This window comes from Dermacentor andersoni, chromosome 10, assembly GCF_023375885.2.
Source record: "Dermacentor andersoni chromosome 10, qqDerAnde1_hic_scaffold, whole genome shotgun sequence".
Taxonomy (NCBI): domain Eukaryota; kingdom Metazoa; phylum Arthropoda; class Arachnida; order Ixodida; family Ixodidae; genus Dermacentor; species Dermacentor andersoni.
The window spans coordinates 19,842,522-19,863,992 of record NC_092823.1 but is presented as its reverse complement, the minus strand read 5'-3'; the positions used below and the strand labels follow the sequence as shown (position 1 = coordinate 19,863,992).

Here is a 21,471-nt window from a genome sequence, read left to right as displayed (position 1 = left end):
ACCGTTGCTCCCGCTGATGAGGCTTTGCGGGGAATGGTTAGAACCGTATCACCGGCACGTTTTCACCGGTATTTGAGCCCCCCACCCTGCAACAATTCTTCGACATTCCTTGAAGCTTTGGCCATCCCACACATGCGAAGGGTGTTGCCTACTTTGCTCTGAAAACGTGAGTAAGACAGATGAGCGCTATCAACGACACAACAAACTACGGCGCGCGGCTGGCTCCTCTCCCGTGTGTTCTGCGCAAGGCCGCCACCAGTATAGCGCGATTAGCTGTCTATACTAATTCGCTATCGGAATCGATGCTTCGCCTTTCGGGCGAAACTGCGAATTCTTTTTTTTTTTCACCACCTGGGGTTCTTTAACGTGCACCCACTGCACGGCAAATGAGTGTTTTTTTTTTCATTCCGCCCCATCTGAATGAGGCCGCCACGGCCCAGATGAACCCGAAACCTCGAGCTTAGCAGTGTGAGACCATACAGCCACTGGGTCATCGCGGCGGGTTGATGTTAGGGGAGGGAAGACGTACAGAGTATTTTGAAGCAATATATATAACGAGACGGATGAAATTATCAGATTTCCTGACAGCTAGACTGCGTGAATATAACAGCCTATGCATCAGTGTAAAATAAATTTCCACACCGTTTAACCCAGGTCTCCGTGGCGGTGTTCTCTTCGGTTGCGAGAGCGTTACAGCTGGGAGATCAGTTAATGGCTTTCAAATATCGCTCCACAGTTACTTCGCTGAATCAGGTCAGCCGCTAAATTGCTTTCATGTCACGTGCTAAGCATGTGAATAACAATGTCCTCGAACGGGAAGCACAACCGGCAGCCCCGTTCTCAAACTGATGGATGATCCATTGTATACTCAACTGCCCACCTTTTGCGGGCTGTGATGCCATGGGAACAAGTGTGATCGCGGAGACAGCGCCGTCTGGATACACAGGTCTTCCGCGCGTGTAAACGCTAGGCTGTACGCCGAGGCGGAAACATGTCTGCAGCGAAAACCCGCGCCGACGTTTGCACGACAACCGTAAGTGGTTGAGATTTTGATTCGTAAACTCTCGCGCCTCGACTCTGTGGGATGCAGATGTGTGCAATAATCCGCACGTTTCCGCTAACCTGTATAATATCTCGTGCAAGGTGAAACCGAGGAAAACGTCTCACAGTAGGACAGTGAAACTGAAATATAGTGCTTGAACGTGGAGGGAGCGGAGGGTGGGGATTTCTGCGAGGTTGATATTGAACTTCGAAAAAATGTACGCCGTCATTTGGAAGGAAACATATAATATATAGTTTGAAAAACGTTGCTTTTTTTCACCCTGTCTGTATTGTCACGTGCGCATTCCGTTTTCACAGGAAAGCACCATGAAATGGTGTTTAGCATGGATGCCTGCATCGTGTGCGTTACGTCGGCGGCTGTTCTTGAGATACAGCTGGTTGTCTATATACAGCTGAGATGCAAGTCGCTTGTATGTGCGCAGTTAACGCGGTGTCGTTGAGAAAGGTCAGTCATCGGACGACGTTGGCGGAAGCATGGGAGAGTTGACTGGACAACGCTGGGAGAGGTCGGTGAACCTGGTTGCTACAAAAATAGCTCGATGAAGATGCCTCAAAGCGAGTCTGATAATGATTCTGACAGCGCTAGCTAGGTTAGCGTAAGAAACTGACTGAGACATTTAGGACAACTTATTTCGGAGTCGACGTGGGAGCTGCGCAGGGATGAGAAATAGTAGGCAACGAGACGTTGGAATGGGTTGAGTCTTTATTATTATTAGTATGACCAGCGCGTAACGCGAAGAGAAACACACAAAAAGACAAGGACAGACGCTGTACTTACAACTGCGTTCATTTATAATGAATCGGACATTTATGTGCGTGCCTAGCGCGTTGATCTCACACATAACGAACAAGTCACTTTGGATTGCTACGTCCGCTTGTTGCTTTTACAGAATGTCAGAATACCGGAGTTGTTGAGCGTGGATCTCATGTTCGTGGTATCTGTGGCCATCAGTGCGCGATCTAAAGCTAAACAGTTTGACCTCTCTACGCTTTTTATGAGAGTGATAGCGACATACGTGTGGGCAAGCAGGTGGCGATAGCGAGATAAGTTCACCGTAGAATTAGAATTAACGCAGTTTGATACACGAAAGAAAGGTCACGCATGCTCGCTAATATCTGCAGAGAGAAAAAAAAAAGTATTACGAAGATTTCTTTTTTTATTCTAACTACATAGCGCGAAGGACGGACGGTGATATAACAAAAATAAAAAATAAAAAAAAAAGCCGCTTCTGTGTTTGTACGCTTCGCCGTCATTTCCATAGTGGGGATTATTTTAAATAAAAATTATAGTCAAGTCGTTCCAAGTTTCTGTGCAAATTTTTGTGCTGCAGCATTGCTGTGTATACAGAAAGGAGGCTTAGATATGTACTGCTAGTTTTAAGTATGGTAATGAAGACATCTAAGCACGAGCTTCGGTTGATAAAACATTGAACGCGGGCGTCTGATGTGATTCCTCACCAGCTTACACGGCATAAGGTGCGTCGATAAGGATACATAATCTGCCGTATGCAAACTTATCTACCTGAATGGACAAAGACCATTTTTGACAGGGCGATATCACCTTCTTTTTTCGGTGATTAAAAATGGCTCGTTGATTAAGAGTAGTCGCCTTATTTGCCTTTATTTTGATGAACTATGCAACGCTCCACTGACGCAACTGTTAAGCCTGCTCGTTTAATCGGAGAGCACTTCTTGAAGAAGGCTGCTGACCTGTACGAACGCTTGTGACAACGAACATACCTAATCGAGTGTGTTTACAGTTACTGTTTATTATTTTCCCTTTCTTTCTTTCTGATCTATTCTTCCTCTCCCCCAATGCAAGGAAGCAAACCAGTCACGTTCTTGGTTAACCTCCCTACGTTTTCCTCTTTGTCTCTCTCTTTCTCTATGCGCAGGTCGTTTCAGAACTGGAGTTGGGAATAATAAAAAAAAAGTAATTCTGAGGATTTGCATACCAAAACTATACGATCTGAATATGAGTCATGGCGTACCGAGTGACTCCGAATAAGTTTTTGGCCACTTGGGTTTGGTCGACGTGCACCTAAATGTAAATTGTGAATTTCAGTTTGTAAATTGCGATATATGCCATAAAGTCATTAGTCCGTAACTTCATTTGTATTTTTCGCTTATTATACGATTGTGCATCTTGATTTTTCGACGAAGTAACATCCACCTCTTTGATGAACGCAACTAAAGCACTGGAATTATGCAACCTGCAACCGGAGATTTTTAGATTGCTGTACAGTCCAAAAAAAATAAAGAAAAGAAAACACTCCGTTTATCAGAAGGAGCAAACAATGCGACAAAGCTGTGGTACACATTCGATTCAGGGGTGAAAATGCGTGTCTTGAGTATGCGATCACGACCCGGGGCTGTTTTAGTGGAAGCATAAAAAATACATATTGCCTATTTTCAACAAATAGTTTTGGAAGGCTGCATGCAGTTAATGTACTTGTATTTTCCTCGCCGTTGCATGTGTGGGCAATCTGGACAAAAGAGCAAGTTGTTGCAGGCTGCGGTATTGCTTCTGTGGGTGCTATGGATAATTTTCGGCTACCGCAGCAACCTGATTCTGCGACATGGTATGTAGCAAATAGTTTTTTTCTCGAAACAAGATAAATAATATTATTCGGATAAATATACCAGAATATTCAGTGTACAAAATAGTGGATCGTCGATTTATCATTTTTGATATCTAGACGAAATTGACGCGATTGTTCTTATAATGTGATACATTTTGACAGTAGAACTCCCAATTCTTACCTTCTTATATTTCCGTAGGAGGTGGTAACGAAAGTGTTAGTTTCTTGTGCTCTGTTTGACCGGAACACAGGAAACGTACATACACAGGAACGTAAACGTACACAGGAAACGTACACTGGAAGCATGCGTGTCGCTATTATGTGAATATGTTCATAGGCTGTAATAAAAAAACGAGACTTTTTCCTACCTTGGTACCTCGTGCTTCTCGCTTTCATTTGTGGACTTTTACTTTTGGGTAGGGACAATGGCAGGCACAATTTTGTTTTGTCGACTGTGTTCACCACGAAACACAGACGAATTAGGAGAAGGCAAACGCCGCTCGGGGCGAAGGTTTTTTTGCACTCGTTATTGTATTGAATGTGTGGATCCAAACAGCACAAAGGAGCTTCTTTAAACCACCCGGAATGTGGATCACGCGACAGGTAGAATAAGCTTAGTGAAAAAAAAAAAAATGTTGGAGTGGCTGTGAGCTCTCACTTGGTGCGTTGTTATTTACCGTGCCACGTAAGAAAGCGATGCACGAACATTCTGGTCCTATTTAGTGTTTGCCAAATTTGTAACGCTTGGCCAAGCGCTGCAAGAACCAACATTTGACACGGCCTCCGAGATACCGGCGTGGTGGTACTCATGTTGGCTCCGCTACGCGCGCCGCGACGTGATCTCGGGGGTAGGAGGGTTCCAATAACGGAATCTCCGAATATACTTTGTCACTTCTAAAGAAAGTTTAGTACGAAGCCGGTTTTGTATTCCATAAATATCGCCTGAAACAAAACTACGAGACTTCACCGACATGACCGCCGAGTTAGCCCAAGGGATACTACCGTACCTGTAGCTCACTGTGTCGCTCACACATAGGCAAAGCCTGGATTGTTTATACAATCTCCTTCTTGTTTTTGTCTCTATGCACCTGTGATCACGCTACTTAGAAGTGACGAAACGCCTCGGCAACCGACAGTGAAAGCAACTAATTTGCCTTTGGGTGTGTATACACCTCTAAATGAAACAGCAATGCCGTTTGCTTGCCTTCTTAGGTGTACTGCTCATAACTGACTGTTTAGAAGCGATACTGTATGAACAGCTCGTTCTCATGTGTACATAAACCGGTTGTATTTGGGTTCCATAATGAGATTATCGACACTACAATAGAGCGAATGTATCGTAAAGGTATCCTGATGCTCACGCTGGAAAAGGGATATCGAATAACAAACAAGATTTATAGCGTTAAACGGTTTTTAAACACTTCTTGCCTCAAGTACACTTTGCGCACAACATACTGGAAAGTGCAAAACACGCGCTGATGTGGGGCTAATTAATAATTCTTGGTCTGCAACTTCTGTTCCAGCTGAACGTAAACACGTTGAAGTTGTGCCCCCGGAAGCGTGGACAACGGCGCCAGAATTTAATGAAAGCGTAGAAAGCGCCACCATAAAAGCAGAGAAAACAAGGACTACCATGCCTGCGTCAAAGCGTAAGTGTACGCGCAATCACTTTTAAATAAAATTTGACACCAATCTATCAAGATGCTGGTACCTGATATCAAACGTGGAAGCCGCACAGTACAATATTATCCTGCTGGCCACTAGACTTGCGCCATAGGTACAACGGGTTACCTGGAATGCGATCAATTTCAACCTCTGAGTCTTCTCAGGCGTGCTTAGTGGTCCGCAGATAACAGCGGACCGTTACTGTTCGGATGAAGGTGACGATGTTCATTATCACTGCCCAACAACTTTTGATTGCCAGCGGTCGAAGAAGAGCTGCATCTAGTGCTAGCGTTTAGACACGGGAACTTGCACGCTCTTTTACGTGCCAAACCCACGATACGATTATGAGACGTGCCGTGGTAGAAGACTGTGGTGCAAATTTTACCTCCCGAGCTTCCTTAACGTGCGCCCAAACCTGTGTAGACGAGCGGCTTTGTTTTATGCCCCCACTAAAATACGGTCACCGCATGGGCACTTCGTCAGGGTGAAGGCCAGTCCTCGCGAATACGAGTCTTCCTGTCGAAACGTTGACTGCAGAAACACATCTCGTTACACGAACGTTGATCGTTTGAAGCCTTCGTCTATACCTGGGAACCTCTCAGCGCAACATGTGAAACACAAAACCAGGCCTCGATAATGTAACGACTTCATATATTTCAATGCTATTATTTTTTCTAGCGCTACATCAGAGGTGAAAGCGTTGATCCGGCCAAGTTATCACCTTCTCCGTGTTTTCTTTCTCTTGCCTGTTAGTCTGCGCCACTCTTTCCTGCGTATGGATTACTGACAGGCCCAACAGTCAGTACTTCTAAATTGTCCCCTGGATCAGCCGGGTGTGAACGGTGGTTGATAAGCAAATAATGAAATCGAGCAGAGCAAACTCTGGTCGTTATAATGTTAAGGGCATTCTCTTTCCCTCTGTAATGTATTTATACCCTGTGTGTACTGGAAATAAATAAATAAATAAATAAATAAATAAATAAATAAATAAATAAATAAATAAATAATTTGCCCTGCTTGATTTCTTTCATTCTCTCATTATCCTTGCACAGATTCGCGTTGGAACCGGTGACACGTTGCGGATAAAAAAAAAAAAAAAAAGAAGAAAGCTCCACACGGGCTGTTTTTGAACGGGAGAGCTGCCCAGAAAATAGCATCTAATAATGTTCTGGATTACAGCTTTGCAGGAATCCCTTTTTGAATGCAGATTAAGCGTGCGATTTCATGCTGTCGCAGAGTGTAGACGCACGAGTAGAACTTGATGCCTTGATGATGAGGTGCACAGTGGCCGCGTACACGTTTACATCGATGGCTCAGTCACATCTGCAAGTTCGGCTGTCGCTGTGGTGATACCAACAAGATCCGTCAAAATACAGCTAAAAACGTCAAATGTATCATCAACGACAGCTGCTGAACTGGTAGCCCTGCGTGCGGCTCTTCATTTCATTCGGGAGGAACCACCTCATGCATGGTCAGTCTTTTATGATTCCAAAGCAGCCTTACAGAGTCTCAGCACTGCGCCATGGATCACGTGAGCAGCTCGTCGCAGAGATCAGAGAAGTCCACCATCGCATAGTTGACGAAGGACATGATATAATATATCAGAGGTTGCCTAGTCACTGTGGAATATATGCCTATGATCGAGCAGACTCAGCTGCCCGATCTGTCCATGACGGCGTCAACTGCGTTGTCATTCCTCTTTCAAGAACCGACGCAGCGAAAAAACTTTCCGCACTTGCGCATGATCTTAAAATAGCTTAGTGGAATTCATCTGAGTTCACAAGTACACGCCTTCGATCATACCCTGGACCCTAATTTACAGCTCCTTACGCCGCCCGAGCTTCCATGACGTGACTGCGCCTTTCCAGTCCGTCTATGGCTTGGAGTAGCATTTTCAAATGCGTACTCTTTCTTTATCGGAGTGGCCAACAGCCTACTTTGTGATTTCTGCGGGTGCAATGAAACAATCGCGCACCTTCTTTGTCAGTGCTCTCGTTTCAACGTGCAAAGTGCGGTCCTCTCAGCCACTCTAGACAAACTGGACAAGCGCCCAATGACAGAAAACAAGATCCTTGGAAACTGACCTACGCGAACATCAGCGCGATCCGCTATGAAGGCGCTGCTGTGGTACTTAAAAGACACGGGACTTTCTGACAAATTGTAACTGTACACTGTTTGACGTAGGATTGTACTGCGACACTGTGTAAGACTAGGAACGCCTTTGCGGGCTGCATGACAGTGCCCACAGAAAAAGTTCCTGTGCACGTGCGTGTGTGTGTTTAGGTTTTTCATCTTTTTTATCCTTCTCTCTCTCACCTATCGCATCCCCTCGCGCCTCCCCCAGTACAGGGTAGCCAACCAGAGATCATCTCTGGTTAACCTCCCGGTCGTTCCTTTGCCTCTCTCTCTCTCTCTCTCTCTCTCTCTCTCTCTCTTTTGATGCCTTTGTGGGTACAGCTTCATCTTCATAGAAATAGCACTAAACCACTTTAGAAATAGCAGCAAAAGACAGTACTGTCTTTTACCAGATTGTGTGGTGCGGTTTAGCGCCATTTCTATGCAGATGTGCACGTACCTATTGTGCACATCTGCACAGTAGATACGTAGCTCTGAGAATACGCGAGCTGGTGTTCACCTGTCATTATTAAAGCGCATGTAGACAGCAGGATTCGTTGGCATCGTTCGAGGGTACATCATGAATGTAATCACGGTGATTTTGCATGTGAAATCTGCTCCTAATAATAGGACAAAGAAAACAAAAGCTTTGCCAAGGTCTCAATGCAGCAGGAAAAAATAAACTCTACAGTTTGATAGATAACCCCCCTCCCCTCCTTTCCAAAAGAAAGTAAGAAGAAAGAAATCCATACTTCAGAAAATCCTGTACTCGAATAAGATTGACTAATTGACTAAAGCAAACTCTTAGTTGAAAAAGATCATAGAAACATTTATGCAACAGTTGTATCCGCGATCGACGTTTCTGAGAGCTTCTCTACTCTGCTATGACGCTAAGTAAATCTAATGGCACACCTCAATTAACCTGACGTATTTGATGCGTGGACGACGCCCTGGTGATGTTAGAACGTCTTCAACACTTATTCAACGCTTAACACTTAACCCAGTGCGAATGATCGCGGTGACGATCCAGGGGATAATAAAAGCGAACGCCGAGTGAATAGCGCATGGCAACACAAGGTTCTCCAGCGCGCACCTCCTCCGTACCGCTGCACAGAAGTACGGTAGCACAGCGTTCTCTAGCAATTTTTGTTAAAGACTGTTTCTGTACAGCGCTGCTTTTACGAAAGCACCGCTTATGTCTCCAATCCGGTGGCACAGAATTCAGGCAACCGTAAGGTCGTTCCATAGCAAAGAAGCGCCGCTTGCGTTGCGGAATGTGCTAGCCCGCACTGTGCTGGTTGACTTGGTGTAGGCTGTGACACTTACTGTAGTTTGCCGCAGCATTAATTGGCATATCAGGCGTGAGCTCGGCTACCTGCGGCACCAGCTTAGATGCAGCGCGAAAAAAAAAAAACGTATAAATTACGGCAATGAATGATTTCAGTGCGCATGCGCAATAAAACTTGTACACACTTTAATTAGCAGCGCTCATCCATGTATATGCAAGTACGACGTACGCATCCGGATATACGATGTAAAAGATAAAACAAAGAAAAAAGCGAAATTTTGCGTTTTTGCTACAAAGAATTTCTTTCAGTGAAGAAATATATCTTTTCATTGAAAATACTTTTTTTTACTGTTCATGTTCAAAGACCGAGTTCTCGATTTTGAGAGAAATGGTCCTTATACGACAAAGTTAGAAGTTGTCAATACTGTTCACGAAGCGAAATTTCTTCGTCTCTTTGCTATATTATACAAAATTCCTGTGCAACTTCATCAGCCGCCTAACTACAGTCAGATAAATCTCTTATGCACCGCCCAATTGGTCCTAATTTGTGAAAACGCTACGGCTGCTCTCCGGTCGAGTCATGTGAGTCAGTGAGTGAGTGAGTGAGTGAGTGAATAAACTTTATTGTAGGTCCGGCGAGGACGCGAACTCGTCGCGCACCCGGCTAGTCCCACGTCGGGACCGGCAGGTCTAGCCCACCGGCCCGGTCGCGGGCACGCCGGACGGCCAGGATTTGCTTTTCTAGAGCGGGGCTAGCAGAAGCAAGTCCCACTCCTCCTTGATGAACTTGGGGTATGTCGACCCACACTCCCACAGCATGTGCGCTAGAGTGGAGGTCTGCCCGCAGGAGGGGCAGGCGTCGTCGCGATACACGTCCGGGTAAGCCTCGTGGAGAACGGACAGACACGGATACGTACTGGTCTGCAGAAGCCTAAGCGAAACGGCTTGCGCCCTATTCAACTTGGGGTGAGGGGGTGGAAAGACCCTTCTAGACATGTAGAAGAATTTAATAAGCTCGTTGTGAGTAGCGGGAGCGTCCCTGTGGCCGTAGGGAGGAGGGGAGTCGGTGCTTCTTGTAGAGGAAGCGAGGTCGGTGAGGTCACGCGCAGCCTCGTGAGCAGACTCATTGAGGTTCGGGGGAGCACCCTCGACCGACCCTACGTGAGCTGGAAACCAGTGGATTGAATGATGCGTGAGAGCATCTCGACTCGAGCTGCTAAGAAGACGAGCAGCTTGCTTGGCGATGCAACGAAATGGCAGAGATTCGGAAACTCGTTACGAATGCGTCTGATAACGGTGCGCCAGGCAGGGCCACAGAGACTCCAATCCCAGCCCCAGTAGACGGTACTGCGACGTCCTCCAAACGCAGAGCAGTAGTAAAACCAACAGGTGAATCGGGAGCGATGTCCTCAGAAGTCAGCGAGATTAAGCAATCTCTCATTGGGCTGGCAGATGGCCTCAAACAGGTCACTGCTAGCGTCGATTGTCTCACCGATAACGTTCGTCAAATTCAGGTTGCACTCGGAGACCCCAACAGGGGCCTCGGAGCTCTCGCTGATCGCATAGACGCCATTGAGGCGCGAATGGCTACACCCGCCTCCGTCGTACAACCGCTCACCGTTCCCGCCATACTAAAGGAAGCTAGACTTCAATATCCAACCAGGGCGGCGTCAGGAGGTCCCAGTCCTTGCACAGCCCTAACTGCCCCGTTAGGTGGTAGTCCATCCGGTCCGCCATAATGGATAGGTCCAAAGAGAGTTTTCGCATTTGGCAATGGAACTGCAGGGGATATTCTAACAAAAAAGCCCCTCTGCAGCAGTTCTTCAGGTCCTTCGCTGTCAAACCTCAAGTCATTGCTCTCCAGGAAACATTAGTCTCCGCCGCCTCGTTCCAGGGCTACAGGGCCGTGTCGGGCCTGCCCGGGGGGCGAGGGATTTGCACCTTGATTGATAAAAGGCTGACTCATCTCACCCACGACCTCAAGCTGGGGTGTGGTAGAATTGAATATGTCATGGTTGAGATCCTGCTCGACGTACCACACCAGAATCAGCGCAGAAACAGCGTGTTCGTCCTCAATATCTACAGCAACCCCAGGGACTCGCGCCAGCAGTTCAAGACCATCCTCAAGAAAGCGACCGACTTGGCCGGCCTTCGACCCTTGGTCGTCGTCGGTGACTTCAACGCACCGTACGGCATCTGGGGTTACGTCTACGACACTACCAAGGGGCGCAACCTGTGGCAAGACGCCAACGAGATGGACCTCACTCTGGTCACTGACAAGAATTTTCCTACTCGCATCGGCAACTCCGTCACCCGGGACTCGACACCTGACCTAGCGTTTGTCAGGAACGTTGAGGACGTGGGCTGGGAGAACACCGCCATGGAGTTCGGCAGCGACCACTACATTCTCGAGACCAACTTCAAGGTGTCTCGGTGTAGGATCAAGGAATTCACGTTCATCGATTGGGACCACTTTCGCAAGATTCGCGAAGAACCCAGCAGAGCCAGGGCACCCGCCACCCTCGAGGAATGGTGCGAAGGCGTCCGGAACGACGCTTCCGCGGCTACCAAGATAGTGGAAACCGATCTCGACGTCGAGCGGATGGACAGCAGACTTGCCAACCTGATCGAGGCCAAAAACGCCCTGCTCCGCCGATGGAAGGGTCAAAGGCTCAATCGCAGACTCCGAAAAAAGATCTCGGAGCTCAACAAGGTCATCGATGACCACTGCAAGGCGCTATGCCAGCAGCAGTGGGACGAGCTCTGCGAATCCATCGACGGACAGATGCGCAACGGCAAATCCTGGGGTATGCTGAAGCACCTTCTCGACGAAAGCGGCTCAAAGTCAAATCAGAGGCATACGTTGGCCAGGGCCCTTCACGAGGCCACCAGGTCTCACACGGTCGATGAGCTCGTCGCAAAACTGGTACAGAAGTACTTGCCCGTCCGTCGCGACGGAGATCCAGTGACCCAACTCCCAGACTACCGAGGCCCTCCACGCCCCGAGCTCGACGAAGACTTCTCCATTGCCGAGGTTAGACAGGCCATCTTCGCGCTCAACCGCAAGTCTGCGCCGGGTCCAGACGGAGTCACCAACAGAATGTTGAGAAACCTCGAGGACACGTCGATCGTCTTCCTGACCGACAAAATCAACGAGTCCTGGAATAGCGGCGTTGTTCCTGTAGAATGGAAGATGGCCTGCACGGTGCTCATTCCCAAGCCCGGCAAGGCCCCGAACATCGAGAACCTCAGGCCGATTTCTCTAACCTCCTGCGTCGGCAAGGTCATGGAGCGCGTCGTCCTCAACAGGGTCAACGGGTACCTCGAAGACAACGAGGTTTACACGTACAACATGATCGGCTTCCGCGCCGGACTCTCGACGCAGGATGCAATGCGCCTAATAAAGCATCAGATTGTGGATGGCCGTTCCAGAGACGTCAAGGCTTTGCTCGGTCTGGACCTCGAGAAAGCTTTCGACAACGTGCTCCACAGCTTCATCGTAAAGACCATTTCAGATCTGGGTCTCGGCTCCAGATTCCATAGCTACGTCAGCTCTTTCCTAACGGACAGGAAGGCCAAGCTTCGCATTGGGGACTTCCGCTCCAACGATGTGCCCCTCGGAGGGCGGGGCACTCCTCAGGGTGCCGTCATCTCACCCACCCTGTTCAACATCTGTATGATTGGTCTTTCCGAGAGGTTGGCACGCGTAGAGGGCGTCAAGCACACCATATACGCCGACGACATCACCTTATGGTGCTCCAGCGGCTGCGAGGGCAGAGTCGAAGAATCCATGCAGGAGGCGATAGACGTGATCGAGGAGTATCTCCGCCCCACCGGACTTCGATGCTCCCCCGCCAAGTCGGAGCTTCTGCTTTACAGAAAAGAGAACGGAGGCAGACCCAAAGATTGGGAGCCAGTCTCCGAAAGCAGCATCAGTCTTCGCACTTGTGACGGGGGGGTGATACCCAGGGTTGACGTTATTCGGGTCCTGGGCATGTTTGTCGAATTCAACGGCGGAAACGGAACGGCTCTCCGCAAGATCATCGCAAAGACGGACAACGCTTTCCGCCTCGTTCGCAGAATAGCAAACCGGCACCGAGGAATGAAGGAAAACAATCTGCTCAGGCTTATCAATGCATTCGTACTATGTCACTTTACGTACACAATTTCTATGCATAACTGGCTCAGAGCGGAGCGAGACAAACTCAACGCTCTCATCCGCAAAGTGGTCAAGAGGGCTCTCGGGCTACCCATCAGGACCCATACCGAGGATCTCCTTAGGCTGGGAGTCATGTGACTCCAGAGCACGGCTATATAAGCTCACAACGTGAGTATTCGCACGCGTCGCGCACTGGCAGGTGTCGTGACGCCTGCCGTCTTGTCCAATTTCATATGTTCTGTGTAGCTTGTCTGTCTGTTCTCTAGAGGGGTTCGAATAGTGATTTTTGAGACCGAAAGGAATGTGCTCGATATGTGCCAGGAGCGAGTCGAATGGGAAATACATTTCGAATAATGAATAGCCGTTATCACTACCAATATAAACCTATGATCCCATTCCGGTATTCTTAAAGTGAGTAAGTTTCTGTCATTACGTAGTACGTTACAAAGCGTTGTTTACTTAACGCACAAATGGAGCATTAGGGAAGAAACAAGTGGCTCCTTCGCAAGCACAGGGCTCTTCAGAGAGCGTGAATGATCGCTGTAAAACCTTTAAAGTACGGCTACCTAAGTGACGTAGTTTGTTACACTACGCAAGCTCTTGTGTTTTGCGTCTATGCTATGCCCGCGGGGGTGAAAATTTACTATACTACTGCTTCAATGTTATGTTTATTTCGGCGCATTTGAGGTTCAGAAATATTCGATAAGTGTGTTGGAAAAAGGTCCGCATTTAGGAATAGTGCCTGTTGGATTTGTTATGAAAGTTTCGAATATTTCCATACCCCTACTCTTTCTATATGGCTTGATACAAGCACACCCAAGCATTCACTCTTTTGTACACCATGAAAGCTGCATGCCGTAACAAGGGGAGTAAAATATGTGAAAAATATTATTGTGTAAAATGACGATGTAAAATGCATTGTGCAAAAGCCGCCAAAGAAGTAGCTTGTAAAAACAGAAAGAGTGAGAAACAAAAACAGAAGAAAGCTGAAAAAAAGTATGTTAATATACATACACGTTTTGGTTCTAGTGAGAAGAATATTTTACAGTGTATGCAAGTGCCACGAAACATTGATGACAAACAGTGACACGCAGACTTATGCTCGTTTAATTTGTTCTTATGTCGAGTCTGTTCGTTTGTAAGCCCCAATAGTTGACATCTGAACGAAACTTATCAGTGACTATTACGTGCATTCTTTAGAGTAGTGCGACAAAGCGGACACTTAGACCCATTGCAACAGCGGTGAATTATTTACGGTGCCGTATTGGAGTTGTGTGGAATATATTTGTCTGCTTTTTTTTTTTTTTTTTGATGCGCTCAACTTGTGTCTCATTATCTTAGCAAGTCTCCATACAAATCTGTAAAATAGCCTCGCGTACTCTGCGGCGTGCTATTCAATCAGCCAGAAAGATTTAGGACACACCGTCTGCAGAATGCTGTTTTGAAGCAGCGTTGGCAGTTTCTCAGTCGTTGATGCAGTGAAGACGAGTAAAACTCCGCAACCCTCCGAACCTTGCCTACGTACCTCGTAACATAATTTTACCCCAATTGCCTCGCATTTTATATTGCGTATTCACCTTTCCGCGTACTCTGCCTTACTCACACTATGCATTGCCATCTATGAATCTGGTAAGCTTTGTATGGCTAGAGTGGCCGCCGACATTGAAAACATTTTTTTAGAACTTTGTTGCTCCCCAGCCATGCTCCTGTCATGCCGGCTCTTTATTTTTGCTAATGCTCATGTACTTACGTTTAGGTGCATTTTAAAGAACCTGAGGTAGTAAAAATTAATTCGGAGTGCACCCCTAAAACCTCCCTAAGTCCCAGGAGCCCCATGGGACTATTAGACATTACGAATATGAGACTCCACAATTATTATACTCCACGAATCGAATTATTCTTGGTGCATTCTAATTATGTTTGAGGCGTGAATATTTTTGTCACGCATACACACTTGTTAACTTTACTTTAAAAAGATGAAATAGTCTGGAATTCTTTCGACAGCCTGTTATATGTGGAATAAGCATTTTACAGCAATCTTTCTTTTTTTTTTTTTTGTAGACCGTACAAGATCATCCAAATTTCGTGATATTTGTTGGAAGCCACAATGCATTGCCCTTGGTAAGAGCTATGTTGTTGTTCATTATTTAAATTTAGTCGTAAAATTTTTGCGCAAGCTTGGGCCTACAAAAAAAAAAGCTCAGAAATAAACAAATGACGGTGAATGTGAATTTATGCTTCGTTTATGTCGGCTATATCCGTCACTTACTACTTGAGCCGCAAGAAGTGGTGTGTAAACAAAACACTAAGGAATGTTTTAGATTGATCAGTGATGTTCCCTAATTGCAAGCAAATAAATGAGAAGTAGAAAGAACAGGAGAATATTATCGACATTATTTTTGAAAGCTAAAAAAACATAGCGGGCGATCCTGGTACTTACATTTACTACGCGCTTTTTTGTGTCCATCTCGACTGTCCTCAGTTTGGATATAGTCCCGCTTACACTTTTCAGGCTTCCTCCCCTTTAACTCAGGCTTGTGGACCTTATGTCAACGATACTTAGAACTGCTGCTTAATCACAACTGTTCCACCTATCGAACTTGAGAGAGCTATATAGGGCAAAAAGAATTCTTATGTTTAAAAAATAATGCTTACACAGACCATCTTCCCAACCAATAATGTGTGTGTCGCTGTTTTACAGGCAGCATCTCTATCACTAGTCACAATTAACACGAAATACAATATTTTATAAGTAAATCTGCTCATAATACAGGAGCTACTCAAAGAGCTGACGAAGAGTTCCTTGACCATTGTCGCATTGCCAGGCTTGTTTTTTGTTGATTCCGGCACATTTTATATATGCAACACTTATATCCCTAGCGGACATAATAAGCGACGGCTTGGGAAAGTCCAGGCCCTGCGACGATTTCTATGGCTACGTGTGCGGGCAACGAGCGGAAAACAAGGCGCTGCCGCCTTCACATGTGAGAAGCTCTGCCATCAAAGCTCTCCAAGGTACGTAATCATTTATCGCATCGACTTCGCAGCGTCGCATCGTTATAATCAGCTGATATGTACACTGCAGAATGTACGATATGAATTTACCCCTGTCTTGAGTCGGCCGACTCCGCTCTCAATTGCATATTTCCCAACTTTATCGCGCTACTTAGTGCTCTGGCGTATCCTACGGCGTCGCCCTGCCCTTGACAATTGTTTTGTTACCCTAACGAACCAATGTTCTCGGTTTGGCGTCATGTTACTTGCGAAACCCAATTTCCCTCTCCTAACTCTCAACCAGAATGTCAGCCTTTCGCCTTTACTCTCTGGTAAAAACTGCAGTATTCAAGTTCGTAAACGTTGCCGCTTTGACTTTCGGTTTTATCACTTGTTGCGCGGTTATCAGCCCGTTCTCATTTCTTTTGCTTTTCTCAACTATCAGCCCCATAGGTTAGTACTGGCAGAGTAGCATTCCTAAAACGTTTCACTAAATACCAATATGTGCTGGGAGGTAATTAAAAAGAATGACAGCTAAAGTTTATTAATTAGTCAATTGAGCAAATGTGAGAGCAATGTCTGCCTCATTGAGGAGTACATCACAAGGATTAAAATTGTGCTACCTGCTATAGCCGACTTTTCAATACACGTCAAATTCTACAACTGGTACACTGTTGTTTTGAAGTGTAGGATTTGCGAGATGCCCTTCGCAACTTGAGACTGCCTGCCATGTGCGTTATTAGCCATTTGTATTTGTTTCGTTCTGATGGACCGGCCCCTTTATGACTAGTTGTCCAAGGCAAAGATACACTTCCGCGCAGTTTGAACAGGCTGAGTTCTAATCACAAGCTTTCATTCGGTCTTCAATAAAATCGACATTGTTCGCTTCCATGTTAGTCCTGAAACAAAGGGTTTGCGAGTGGCATTTTTTATACTATGCCACGTGTCAAACCAGGCGAATAAAAAAAGTCGGTTAGGGTGCATCAGGGAGTACGCGAAGCCTCTTGTGCGTGGTGCGGAGGGTGTGTGGGGCGTTTGGGGAAATGTGCCATAAGCAAATACTACCTAACCTGTTAGAAACCTAGCGGGGATCTTAAGGTCCAATTTTTCAATCGTGCTCGACCACTGCATGTAATAGGTTCCTTTGTTTTACGAAGGTGGTTTGGGCACTAGGGTAAATAACTCCCCCTGTATTGGTAGCGAAGATTTACGGAGTCGCCATCTGTGGGAAGCGCGTCGCTTGCGTAGTATGAGGGATAACGCGGTGCACTCTTCGTAAGTTTGGTTGTCCACCATTTGGATATTTCTCTCGAAACGAGGGAAGCTTTTACGGCCAAAATAATAATCTTAGGCAATCAAAAATGACAGAATGGTTTACAGGCGCTGTCGTTTTACCGAATGCGTACAGTGAACGCCCACTGCGCGTGGCCGCCCCGATGGAGTCCCCCGAAGCCGCTTCTTGCTTGAAAGGTCGGCAATCGCAAAGAGCGAACCATGTCAAATATGTTGTTATAGTGGGCTGCCTGTACAATGAAATGCGGCATAAAGAATGACGCCTCAATGCAGTGATCGCACAGGTTCGCAGCGACTGACTGCGCGTCTGCATGAATGTCCGCGCACGATGTGTCGCTTTGTGCCGTGAGCTTTAGGCCGCAGCTTATGAGCATTTGACATCAAACAAGCAACCATTGTTACGTGGATTATCAGAGCTGTTCAAAAATAATTCCGTTAGAACTAAAGACCTCGAGAGCTACGGCGGCTTGTGTTATGCCGTCGCGATGATTCCATCTTTTTTTTTCAAGCGAAGCTTGCATTCGCGCGCACACAAACGCACACGCACACACACAGACACACACACAAACACGCACGCACGCCGCACAAACACACGCACGCACGCACACACACACACACACACGCACGCACGCACGCACGCACGCACGCACGCACGCGCGCACGCGCGCACACACGCGCGCACACACACACACACACACACACACACACACACGCACGCACGCACGCACACACACACACACGCACACACACACACACACACACACACACACACACACACACACACACACACACACACACACACACACACACACACACACACACACACACACACACAATCAATTACTCCCAGAGCAGAGCAGCTGCCGCAAAGGGCGGTTTGATGAGATGATAGCTGCGCCGGCGCCAGAGCGTGAGTCGTTAGCAAGGATTCCAGCTGCATAGGCGCGCGCTCACGCCACGTGTGCAACCAATCAGAGTCGTTTCGCTTCTACGAGCGATGGAAAGGACAAGAAAGGGCTTCCCGCGTGCTTCGCTGGCTCCGTTACCGTTCAATTCAGTCTAAGAAAACGAATTGGACGGCCACGCGTTTTGCGTTCGCCCGAGGAACGGGTGGCCTTCGACGAGCGGCGGCAAGAAGTCGCCCATGAGAGGGCTCGCCGTCGGCGCGCCCGAGCTCAGGGAGCAGGAGGCCGAAGCACTCCTGCACCATTACCTGTGCGTTACTTAATCTTACCGAAGGTCAGGTGCACGCAGGACAAGCTTCGCTTGCGCCCATTTCCCGGTAGGGGAAGGGTTGGTCATTTTTTTTCTTCTAAGTTCTTGGATGTTTCAATATCATTATTTCTCAAGTTGCGTCGCACTGCATGTTTATTGGTCTTCTCAGCGAGCAATTTCCCGCTGCTGCTTTTTCTTAATCCAGTGCATTTATTTTGGTGCTAACACAAATATGAGCATATGCCATGCCTTTGTTAATGCGCTTCTTGCCGTTGCCTTTCCATTCCAGTGATCTTGCCAGTACCTAGCATCAACAAGTTAACAGACCAAAGCTTCACGATATTAGCCGGGCAGCGCGCACGCGTGAGCGCTGGCCGGCTAATGTCGTGAAGCTTAATGATAAGCGTGCACTCAGGTGCGCGTTTTCTGTTACTGAACATCGCAGTCCCGACAGCGAATCGGAAGTTAGCGAAAGTCATCAGCGAATCGCAAGTTACTAAGGTATTCTCCATTAACTCTTATCCCCAATTCTTCCCAATCCAGATCTCTGAATACCTCCTGTAAACATGCTGTGAACAGCATTGGAGAAATCGTATCTCCCTGCCTGACGCCTTCCTTTATTGGGATTTTGTTGCTTTCTTTATGGAGGACTACGGTGGCTGTGAAGCCGCTATAGATATCTTTCAGTATTTTTACATACGGCTCGTCTACACTTTGATTCCGTAATGCCTCAATGACTGCGGAGGTTTCGACTGAATCAAACGCTTTCTCGTAATCAATGAACGCTATGTATAAGGGTTGGTTATATTCCGCACATGATCACCTGATTGATAGTGTGAATATGCTCTATTGTTGTGTAGCCTTTACGGAATCCTGCCTGCTCTTTTGGTTGACAGAAGTCTAAGGTGTTTCTTATTCCATTTGCGATTACCTTAGTAAATACTTTGTATGCAACGGACAGTAGGCTGATCGGTCTATAATTTTTCATGTCTTTGGCGTCCCCTTTCTTATGGATTAGGATTATTTTAGCCTTCTCCCAAGATTCCGGTACGCTTCAAGTCATGAGGCATTGCGTATACAGGATGGCCAGTTTTTCTAGAACAAGTCTGCCGACCATCCTTAAACAAATCTGCTGTTACCTGATTCTCCCCAGCAGCCTTCCCCCTTTGCATAGCTCCCAGGGCCTTCTTTACTTCTTCCGGCATTACTTCTGGGATTTCAAATTCCTCTAGATTATTCTCTTTTCCATTATCGTCGTGGGTGCCACTGGTACTGTATAAATCTCTATAGAACTCCTCAGTCACTAGTAATGCTATTGCCGGCTTTGTCTCTTAACACATACATCTGATTTTTGCCTATTCCTAGTTTCTTCTTCACTGCTTTTAGGCTTCCTCCGTTCCTGAGAGCATGTTCAATTCTATCCATGTTATACTTCCTTGAAATTATGGGGTTTTACGTGCCAAAACCACTTTCTGATTATGAGGCACGTCGTAGTGGAGGACTCGGGAAATTTCGACCACCTGGTGTTCCTTAACGTGCACCTAAATCTACGTACATGGGTGTTTTCGCATTTCGCCGGCATCTAAATGCGGCCGCCGTGGCCGGGATTCGATCCCGCAACCTCGTGCTCAGCAGCCTAACACCATAGCCACTGAGCAACCACGGCGAGTATTTTTTATATTTCCTTATGTCAGCTGTCTTACGCTTGTTGATTAACTTCGAAAGTTCTGTCAGTTCTATTCTATCTCTAGGGTTGGAGGCCTGACAAGTATGTCATGATATAAATTATATGAATGACATGATGCCGTTGTGATCGATTCCTAATTTCGATCTGTATCTTGATATGAATGCATGACATGTATGCAGATCTGACATGAGTGACATGCTATAAATGTCATCACATGAATGACACGCATGTCGGCATGAATGTGCCTCATGACACGGCATTATTGACAATACATGAATAAGCAAGTCATGTCGTTCCTGTCATGTCATGAACTCATGTGTCGTCCCACTTATCCTGATGCATATCCAGTTAAAGAAATGACCACGATGATATTACCTAATGTATTTTATATCATGCATGACAACCACGCCATGACATGCATGTCATGCCATTCATGTAATGATTGTCATGACATGAATCACATGAAAAGACATGACATATGCCGTTTCATTCATGCCATGGATATCCTGATGCACAATTTGTTCGAAAATGGACCTGACAATAACGACAATCACGTGACATGTCATGCTTTCCATGACATGAATGTCATAAGTGAAATGACATTAATAGACTGAATGACATGCCATGCATTTCCACAACTGCCTATATTCTGGAGATGCATGTCATTACGTGCATGTGTGGTAATAATGACATATATTGCCACGCACGTCATAGAATGATTGGCATATACGCCATGAACGCATATCATGGCATGCCTGCATCTCCAGCCACCACATGATTCGCATGAATGTCATGTCACAATACGCATGCATGCATGACATGACATTATAACCACGACAAGCAATTTTGCCGACCCAGTGAACAAAGTTGTCCAACTTGGGCCGACGGCAGAACACCGGGTGGTGGTGGCATCCGTTCAAAAAAAGCGATTGAAAATCAAATTTCTGAACGCCAAGGTGCCACCTTCCCGTTCCTCCTGAAGCTTGCACCGAACCCTCACGGCCATCCTCGTCGCTACCAGGCCGCTTACCCGAGGCCTACTCTTTCCTGGCGCTCATAGTGTCCAAGTAACGCCTACGCTGCATCGAATTCCACTATCGCCATTAGGTCACCTGCTCGCGTACTCCAAGTGATATCACGTGACGCCAACAGTGAGCGTTTTGTTTCTCGGTTTCTCACCCATCTCACCACTCCGGTTCTCTCATTAACATGAATTTGATCGTTCGTTGAAATCCTACAATCGTCGTGACCGTTGTCGTCGTCTAGCTGGTTTCGTCACGTACACGCGCTTTCGTTTTAATTCAAGTGGACGGTACTCGCATCACAAACACACATGTTGGATTCACGCAAGTGCGTTGGTCAGCATGGTAACTCTTTTCGGAAACACAAGCAATGCTGAAGAGCCGGCTGC

The 21,471-nt window shown here is 46.7% G+C and overlaps 1 protein-coding gene across 5 annotated transcripts in view; it reads left to right on the top strand.

Moving 5' to 3' along the window:
* The first annotated feature begins 905 nt into the window (after positions 1-905).
* The window catches only part of LOC126519144 (neprilysin-2-like), a 53,360-nt gene continuing 32,794 nt past the window's right edge, over positions 906-21,471 (top strand). The window contains exons 1-5 of one of the 5 annotated variants that reach the window (XM_072285035.1): positions 906-1,033; positions 3,560-3,644; positions 5,168-5,293; positions 14,933-14,992; positions 15,752-15,886. In XM_072285035.1, coding sequence (XP_072141136.1) covers positions 992-1,033; positions 3,560-3,644; positions 5,168-5,293; positions 14,933-14,992; positions 15,752-15,886 — 448 coding nt within the window. In that variant the 5' untranslated portion in view covers positions 906-991. The remainder of the gene's footprint in view (positions 1,034-3,559; positions 3,645-5,167; positions 5,294-14,932; positions 14,993-15,751; positions 15,887-21,471) is intronic. The other 4 variants (XM_072285033.1, XM_072285032.1, XM_072285034.1 and 1 more) reach the window with 4 other exon arrangements.